Source organism: Solea solea, chromosome 11 (genome assembly GCF_958295425.1).
Source record: "Solea solea chromosome 11, fSolSol10.1, whole genome shotgun sequence".
NCBI lineage: Eukaryota > Metazoa > Chordata > Actinopteri > Pleuronectiformes > Soleidae > Solea > Solea solea.
In genome coordinates this window covers 1720292-1729959 of record NC_081144.1, presented here as the reverse complement: position 1 = coordinate 1729959, position 9668 = coordinate 1720292, and the positions used below count along the sequence as shown (strand labels likewise).

At 42.9% G+C, this 9668-nt stretch overlaps 1 protein-coding gene across 1 annotated transcript; it reads left to right on the top strand.

Annotated features, from left to right (window-relative positions):
- Positions 1 to 1138: 1138 nt before the first annotated feature.
- On the top strand, positions 1139 to 4116 carry LOC131468873 (trichohyalin-like). The gene has a single exon (XM_058643546.1). It carries the CDS (start codon positions 1266 to 1268, stop codon positions 3936 to 3938), a length of 2673 nt encoding a protein of 890 aa, XP_058499529.1. The 5' UTR covers positions 1139 to 1265; the 3' UTR covers positions 3939 to 4116.
- The last annotated feature ends 5552 nt before the right edge of the window (positions 4117 to 9668 follow it).

Sequence of the window (9668 nt, the reverse complement as noted above, 5' to 3'; positions counted from 1 at the left end):
CCCCCACGTCTTTTTTTTTCTCCATCTCTCCCTGTCGTTCACCTGAATTTCCTCTTTGTCTCCATCTTTCTCAACAGCCCCATGAACTCACTGATTCTCTCCTGTGTTGTTCCTCTTCTCTGCTGCAGGGTAGTTCTAGGTCAACTGACGCAGCCAAGGAAGATAAGAATCTCAAACCATATAATTAGACGGTCCCATTTCCTCATTCTCGTACCAAGTTGACAATGTAAAACAACAGCATGTATCTACATGTAGCTTTGGGACAGCTTGATGTTGCAACTCATCTGGGTTTTGACAGTCCCGTTTTCCATTTCTCTGTCCAAACCACTGTTGTGTGTCCTATTGTTTTTTCCCTAAAGTCCTCATTTCTGACCCCTGGTGACCAACATTGAATTCATCATCACAAAACTCCACCCATTTCCTAGCAACAAGCAGAAAACCAACACACGGCACTGGGATGAATTGAGAAAATAGCCTCTCTGTGTGGAAGAGACGTGGTGTTCAGAACACAACCCTGCAAAGACTGCAAATACTGTGGCTTCTGTAAGCTCTGCCTTATCAATACCAGTGTGAGTACGAGTGGAAAAGGTCCATTAGAGCAGCACACAATCATAAACCAGACACAAGGACAACACGAGCTCTGCATGGACAGTCTTTACTGACATGTTATCGTTTTATTATGTGGAACTCTAACCACATATTTCTGTAATGCAATCCAGAGTTCTGTGAACAAAGTGAATGGAACTGATCTAATCTTTTCAGATTGTTTTGTTTGTACACCACCACTACTTCTATTATTGTGTTATTATTATCATTAATAATAATTGGAATGTTTATCATTATTGTTGTGGACTTCCATTTTGACTGCTAATTCAAGATCTTTGACATTTTAGATGTATCGCTTGTCTGAACACAAAGAGGTGTAATGTTGCCCTTCACAGTTTGAAGTTCACAATCACATTCTGAAGTCTGAAATCATAGCTCGAAGTTGCCCTTCATTCTCATCCTTAGTCCCTTCCCCACTTCTTTAGCACAGAAAGCTTCAAAGCTTCGTAGATCAAAGTCCTTCTTCTTCTAAAAATGTCTCTGTCGCTTCCTAATCTTACCTTTGATGTCCTTGAAATATCCAGGTAGGAAGGAGGGTAAGAGGCAAAGAAAAACTGATTCACTGTTTTTGTTTGTTTTTTTGGGGGGAGCGGCTTCTAATATTTGATAAAAAATATAATTACAGAGATCAGACGAAAGTGAAAACAATATAGTAAAACATGGAAGCTAAATTAAAGCACAATCATGGGACTGTTAGAAAAAATAACATTGCACGGGACGTCTATCGTCCATGGATTATTAAATTAGGAGAAGAGGAGTTGCAGAGGAAAACTAAAGGCCTGATAAATATTTTGAAGGAAGAACAAGTCTTGCAAGCCCAAGAAAAACTCAGGGTGAAGGAGACGGAAGCGCAGCTCAGATGTGAACTGCAGAAGCTCAGACAAATGTTCATTGAATCTGATGAAAAGTTGCGACTGCAGAGGAACCAAATAAGTCAGCTGAGCATCCATGTGCAGCGTGAAAGAGCCTCACGTGAACAAGAAATCCTAAAGGCGAACAAGAATGAGGAGAGGCTAAAGAAAGAACTGAATAAGTATGTTCTGCAGCAAGCACAAGACAAACGTGGGGCGAACGAGAGTGAGGAGCAGCTTAGAGGTGAACTGAAGAAGCTGAGGCAAATGTTAATCACGTCTGATGAAAGGGTTAGGCTGCACATGAACCAAATTGAAGAACTGGACAGCCTTCTCCAAAAGAAAACATGCTCACACAAACAAGAGTTACTGGCGGCAAAGAAGAGCGAGGAGGCGCTCAGGAAAGAACTTCAGAAGTTTGTTCTGTGCCAAGGACGAGGGAAGGAGAGTGAAGAGCAGCTTAGAGGTGAAGTGAAAAAGCTGAGGCAAATGTTCATTGCGTGTGATGAAAAGATGAAGCTGCTGCTGGAAAAAGTTAAACAGCTGGGTAGTCTTCTACAAAAGGAAAGAGCCTCGCGTGAACAAGAAATATCGAAGGCAAAGGAGAATGAGAGGAGGCTCAGAGAAGAACTGCAAAAAGAAAGAACCTCACATGAACAAGAAATACTGAAGGTAAATGAAGAGAGACCCAAGGAAGAACTGGAGGGGGGAAGTGCCTCATGTGAACAAGAAATCCTGAAGGCTAACAAGAGTGAAGATAAGCTCAGAGAAGAACTGCAGAAGGAAAGAACCTCATGTGAACAAGGAATCGTAAAGGCGATTGAAAATGAGGAGAGGCTCCTGGAAGAACTGCAGAAGGAAAGAGCCTTGCATGAACAAGGGATACTGGAGGCAAACGAGAAGAGGCTCCTGGAAGAACTGCAGAAGGAAAGAGCCTCGCATGAACAAGAGATACTGGAGGCAAACGAGAAGAGGCTCCTGGAAGAACTGCAGAAGGAAAGAGCCTCGCATGAACAAGAGATACTGGAGGCAAACGAGAAGAGGTTCCTGGAAGAACTGCAGAAGGAAAGAGCCTCGCATGAACAAGAGATACTGGAGGCAAACGAGAAGAGGCTCCTGGAAGAACTGCAGAAGGAAAGAGCCTCGCATGAACAAGAGATACTGGAGGCAAACGAGAAGAGGCTCCTGGAAGAACTGCAGAAGGAAAGAGCCTCGCATGAACAAGAGATACTGGAGGCAAACGAGAAGAGGTTCCTGGAAGAACTGCAGAAGGAAAGAGCCTCGCATGAACAAGAGATACTGGAGGCAAACGAGAAGAGGCTCCTGGAAGAACTGCAGAAGGAAAGAGCCTCGCATGAACAAGAGATACTGGAGGCAAACGAGAAGAGGCTCCTGGAAGAACTGCAGAAGGAAAGAGCCTCGCATGAACAAGCGATACTGGAGGCAAACGAGAAGAGGCTCCTGGAAGAACTGCAGAAGGCAAGAGAGACTTACAAAATGAACGCACAGTGCACACATTTACACACTGCTTTTGACACCATGGAGTGGACAAACATATTCAAACAGAAGGAGCATCTGGAAAACAAAATTCTTGAAGTCCCAGCCATCAAGATGAAGGACACATTAAAAAGTCAGACTTTTCAGGAGGAGAATAAGGGTGAAACCGATATGGAGCAAGTTCAGGAAGAGAATGAGGAAGATTCAGATACAGAGCAACTTCAGGAGGAGAATGAGGAAGATTCAGATATGGAGCAACTTCAGGAAGAGAATGAGGAAGATGCAGATATGGAGCAACTTCAGGAGGAGTCTGAGCAAGATTCAGATATGGAGCAACTTCAGGAAGAGAATGAGGAAGATTCATATATGGAGCAAATTCAGGAGGAGAATGAGGAAGATTCAGATATGGAGCAACTTCAGGAGGAGAATGAGAAAGATTCAGATATGGAGCAAGTTCAGGAAGAGAATGAGGAAGATTCAGATACAGAGCAACTTCAGGAAGAGAATGAGGAAGATTCAGATATGGAGCAACTTCAGGAGGAGAATGAGGAAGATTCAGATATGGAGCAACTTCAGGAGGAGAATGAGAAAGATTCAGATATGGATCACTGTCAGACTGACACTAAAAAGGACCTTTCACTGCAGGCAAAGAATCAACGCCGTACAGAGAAACCAGACAGCCAGGTGGCGGTCATCCAGAAAATAAGAGCAAGCAGCCAGGAGGATGAAGATATGGTAACGTTCTTGTCAAAAAGGAACATTGATGGTTACGAAGCCCCCAAACTCCGAATACAAATCTGCTCGTCCTTGGAGGACAAGGTGAATGAGGAGGAGGAGGAGGAGGAGGAGGAGGAAATGGAGGACATGAGGTCTGATCCAACATCTGAGTCCCCACAGGAGTGTTGCGAACATACGGAGAAGGTGCCCAAGGTACCAAAGACCTCGTCATGGTGGAGGAAATTTGTTACCTCCAAAATCTGGTAATGAAGTACAGTTTTCATGTGATCATTTTCATGTTATCATTATGGTTATTTTGATCCAGTTTCTATATCAAAACTGTAAAGTGCATTATTCCAGGCAGCAGAGCAATAAACTAATCCCTAAGCAAATTTCCTGTGTGTATACAGGAGTGCATATAATATCGGACGCAAATAAAGGTTGATTTGAAAACATGTCGCTTTTTATTCCTTTTTAGTGTGTGTTTATGTAGCATTTTGGACGTCATATACGTAGCTCGCATTAAAGTAGCAGCCTGAACAAGGAGATTTTATAGATTATATATACAAATGGACGTAGTTGTCCGGTTTGGAAAAAACTCAAGGAAGTATTGAAGAAATAGCAGTTGCAAAAAGAGCTCTTTTTTTGTTTAGAACATGATGTCATTTCATAAATTATGTTCCCATTTAAAGGAAATAGACAATAAAAACATGGCTGAATGTCAAATTGTGTTAGCCATGCTATGCTATGCTATAACTCTGATTGCTGTCAGTGAACACGACTGGCAACCACTTTTTCTTACGATCAGCTCCGCCCTCTGAGCACAGCCACTCCAATAAGTGGCTGTTTGGTCGGTGTAGGCAGTGGCAGTGCAGTGCAGTGGACACGCTCTTAGACAGACACAAGGCACTCTACTGTATCTGAATCCAGAGGCTGCATCTAAAGCCCAAAAGCATCACAGAGCTGCGACTTCTCTTACCCATTTCAGAAGCTTCTCTAAATATGGCCCACATGTATTTCCCTTCATCTCAACACAACGAAGAATGTAATAGATGGATCTTTTCTTGTCCAGCCCTTCATTACATCTGAAGACGACCTCAAATATAAGAAGCCTGGCCGTACACGAGACCTTCAAACTTGATTGATTGATTTATTAGTGATGCTACATGCTGTCAAAGAAGAGCCTGAGCACATGCAGCTGCAGCTCTGTTGCTAGGTGACACCAGTAGTGATAGTGAAATTCAAGTAGACCAGACTGTCCCGTCTCATTTTGGTTCAGCCTCTTCTCTGCATAGACCACACACTCCGATACAGCCCATACGGACACAGCTTTCATCATGTGTCTGGTCCATGTCAGTGTGACGCACTTCCATTTTGTTACTGCTGCATTTTCATTCCAAAAAAAGAAATAACGAACAGAAGCAGAGGAGGAGGGAAATGATGGGACAGCGAGGAGACGAGCAGACACGTGCAGCATTTGTCTGCTACGGAGGTTGGAGTGAAGCTTCTTCTGCTTCTGGAGAATGATGCACTGATGCATGTGTACACACACACACACACACACACACACACACACACACACACACACAGACCACAATCAGATCATTTAATTGTAAATTCCAATCAGAACAAATCTTTTCAGAATGAAGAAAGTAGTTGCTTAAGGCTTGAAAACACTGACGTCACAGTGAAATGCAGCATTGATGATGAGTTTCTGTCTCTGTAGAAAAACCAACAACAGTTAATAAGAAGTGTCCTTCATGGCTGCCGTAGTTTAGGTTGTGGCTGTAGGAGCAGGTTTGTGTTGTGCTGTGTCTTCATGTCCCCGAGTGTGAGGAGGAGAACATTTGATTCTGTGTGTGGGCGACGTGAGACTGTCCAGTTCGTAACTTTGCTCATTAACTCATCAAGTGTGAGTTGAAAGGCATCAGAGGAGCAGTGAGTGGGTGAGCCAACACGTGTCCACCACTGTTGCAGCCAGTTAACTTCAGCGCTCTCTGAGCCTACTTAACTGAGCTCGCTCTCTCCAACACTGATACTGCTCCACATCGCCTACACACCAACACAGAGGCACACATAACAAAGTGAGTAAACACACAGTGTTTTTGCTCTGCACACAGGAGCAGGCAGAGTGGACTTCAACATGCACATCATCCACAAAAGGCGAGCGGAGAGCAGGACAACATGCACCACACATTAATAATGAGTTAACATTGAGACCACACTAGTCTGCACATTAATAATTCTCCACACCACAAAGGCAGAGGGGCCCCTATAGTAGACCCCAAGGTCAGAGTCCAGTGTGTGTGTGTGTGTGTGTGTGTGTTTGCAGTATGACACACTGATTGTGTACATCAGTAAGGTGTGTATGTATGTATGCATGTAACAGACACAGATGCACTTTGCCACAGACACGTGAGCGACTTATCAACGGCACCACAGGTTTGTGAGTTTGACTGGCCTTCGAAACCCCATTCTGGGTCATAAAGTGAACAAAACAAGTCATGTGTGCGGTGTAGTATTGCAGGCAGTCATGTGTTTGACACGGTCACTCAGCCAGGGGAGAACAAATGGCTGATTATGTAGCCTACATACACACATACACAGGAGCATGACAGCCAAGACCAGTTTTCTTTTAAATTAATAGCGGAAAATACGACTTCCTTCCTCTCCAAATTGTCCGTTTGCTAACAACTGATCTATCACGTGTATCATTTATGGGATCCGTCATCGAATGAGAAAGACAAAAGTTATATCACCATCTGCTCTGCACAACATTCCCAGTCAATGAGCAAGTGAGTTGAGTTGAGATTAAAGGAATAGTTCAGGCTCTTCTGGAGAATGACTTTTAGAAACAAAGTCATGGACTTAAACATCACTCAAATGATTAAATTAAATTAAATTAAATTAAATTAAATTAAATTAAATTAAATTAAATTAAATTAAATTAAATTAAATAAATACCATTTATATGTTTCATATCAATCTACTCAAATCTAACACAGTGAAACAGCAGCATGTTTAACACAGTCGACTGTCTGTAACACACTTTAAGTGACTGGTCATCCAAATGCTGACCCACTCCATTTCTACCACTGCTTGTCTGGACGAGTGGTGGGAGTTTCCCCCTGTTTGGGCTTTTGTCTCCATGATATCCACAGTCATTAAACACAAACACTGTTGCTCGTTGTGTGAATTTCCCCATAATAATAACAATAATAATAATATTGACAACAATAACAACCATAATAATAATAATAATAATAATCATAATAACAACAATAATAATAACAATAATAATAATATTGACAATAATAATAACAACAATAATAATAATGATAATCATAATAATAACAATAATAATAGCAATAACAATAATAATCACTGTGTCTCCGGCTCCCACAAAACAGGAGGAACTCAGAATAGGTGTAATACGGTGGAAAATGCTGCTGGGTCACATGGCTTCAACTGCACTTTGTTATCAGGCTCACTGCTAGGAAACACTGCAGGACAAGGGCTGTTAGTTGTCCATTCATGCTGCTTTAGTCAATATTTTGTAGCTTGGACTGATAAGTGCAGAGTAAACTTGACTGTACACCTGGATCATGGCTGCTGCTGCTTTCCGAGGGGGGAGGAGTTAATGTGAACACATCTTCAAATTGAATTTAATCCCTCTTGGGACTTTTGGAAGTAGAATGAGAAAATGATAAAGCACCTATTTATCCGTCTCATGTTAAGGTCATTTTGGCTTAATGGACTGGGACCTGCGTGCTTGCCTCTAATTTGCATCAAGTCCAATTATGAGAAGTCCTCGTCTGCGTGTGTGTGTGTCTCAATTATCAAATCAATTAGTCAGTGAGTCACATGACCTGATCCTGACTCTACGATGACTTTCAGAACAGCTAATAAAACACTGTGTGGAAAAGCGTAGATTTCATTAGTCTCTGTTAAGCTGTTTCAGTGGTTTGCTTTACCATGACTAGTTGACTGTCTGGTTAGTTAATGCACCTATAAATGTGTCCAGCCATGGAAAAGAAACAGGAACAAGTCTCTGGAGAGGCATTTTGACTAATTTACAGATTCTGAAAGTGTGATTTATAAACTTTACAACAATATCAAAACTCAGGAGGAGGTTAATAAGAGGTTCGGGGGTGTTTTCTTGTCATTGTGGCGTCATGTCGTCATCTCAGAGCTACTGTACGTCTGTTCGCCTCAAGGTTTCCAATTATTCTCATATCCTGCCACTCTCTTTCAGCCGCTAAAGAATCCATCCATTTGTTGTCCATAAGCTCTGGAGAACGTTTGCAGCTTTTTCTTTGTTTACTCGTTCTGGGCCGTCTTGTTGTTTTCTTGTGGCTGGTCACAAATGGTGATAATTGGGGCTCAAACACTTAGTAAAAATAGACGATAAAGCACAGAGCATAGAATTAACAGTTGCAGAAACTGGTAATATCGCGAATCTGGAGGTGTCACAATGGAAGTTTGTTTGGGAAGCAGGAAAACTATGTCTACTTCTATAGAAGGTCTATGGTTGGCCATTGTCCAGCATGCAGCCCTGACCGAGGGTTGCTTGAACCTTTAATGACTTGTATTACTTTGAAATTGAAAAAAGAAAGTAGCTGAATAGCCCATTGTTCTCGTATGTGCTTGTTTCTCTAGTTTCAGAAAAGCAAAAATAAAGCAACAGTGTCAGAAAGTCAGAGCTGGGTCAGTGTCCACAGCTGAGTCGCCACCGATGAGAAGCACTCGTTTTTAAACCTGAAGAGTGAGTGGTGTGGCGATACAGACACGGGCTGAGGCCACGGCGCTCGCTGTCAGAATGAAAACATGAATTGTTCCCCCCAGATTGTGAGTGAACGGCTGTACCAAGTGAAGCAGTTGTCAGGGTTCTATTAATAATGGAGCAGAGGTTGGAGCAGGAGATAGACGGGCGAGTGGGTGTGGCAGCACCATGAGCTCTGGGTATCATCGTTCAGAATCCGATAATAAATCATCGTTGCCCCTTTTTGCTTTGGGGCAACAATGCCACACAACCACTGCACCACCGTGTGCCTCTACATACTTATGACGTTGTTGCCCTGGAGTTGGTCCAACAAAATCACCTCTTTTCCAAGACTGGGGCCACACTGTTTGTGCAACAGGGACGAGTGCGTCATGGAAACGCATTTCCACTTCTGCAACTGTGCTCTCAGGTTAGAGCAGCCACACTGACCCTGTGAGCTGCGAGCAGCTTCTCGAGCAGAGGAGGTCAAAATGAAAACCTGACTTCTCCACACGCAGAGGAAATACTGAAACAGATCTTTGAGCACAGTTTCAAACACTCTCTGTGTCCGTTTCATAGTGAAAGCACTCGGAGAATCAAAGCTTTTACCTGGGAAATATTTGTAGGTACAGCTGCATCACTTCACACAGTGCTAACATTATTTATGTCGTATTCAAAGACGAGCACAATCAAACAGAGTCCAAAAACAAATACACTCAACTCCTCTTCTTCATGAAATAGTCTAAGCAGAGTAAGTATACAGAATATGATGGTGATATTTTGCATCCTGTCAGACTGGACTCCATCAAGTGACTCTTTCTCAGCAGTGACAAAGTAATGGCTCCGGCTGCCAGAGACTCATCGATTTCCCCTGCACTGCCCCAGAGGCTGCTGGTCCGTGTCCTTCACAGTGAGCCCCGGCGTGGCCTGCTGTCACAGCCAGTGCTCAGAGTGTGTGATGAATTCTCCCGTCACTTTAATTATGCAGCCATTCACTCAGTGACTCACTCAGTGTCTTCCAGTGTGTTCAGGGTCTTACAGTCAGAGGACATGAGCACGGGGGACACGCCACACACAGGTTGACCAGTGAATAAAGATGATGCTCCTTGTTTAATATGATGTATTAGGGTCGTCTACATTATACCATTGTAACTAAATGTGGAATGTTTCTTACTTTTTTCTGCATTTGTTTGCACAAAGTTGACAATTCTTGTCCGTCAGTCAGTCAGTGCTGC

Coding starts and splice junctions, on each gene's coding strand:
- LOC131468873 (XM_058643546.1), top strand. CDS start 1,266: ATGGAAGCTAAATTAAAGCACAATCATGGGACTGTTAGAAAAAATAAC.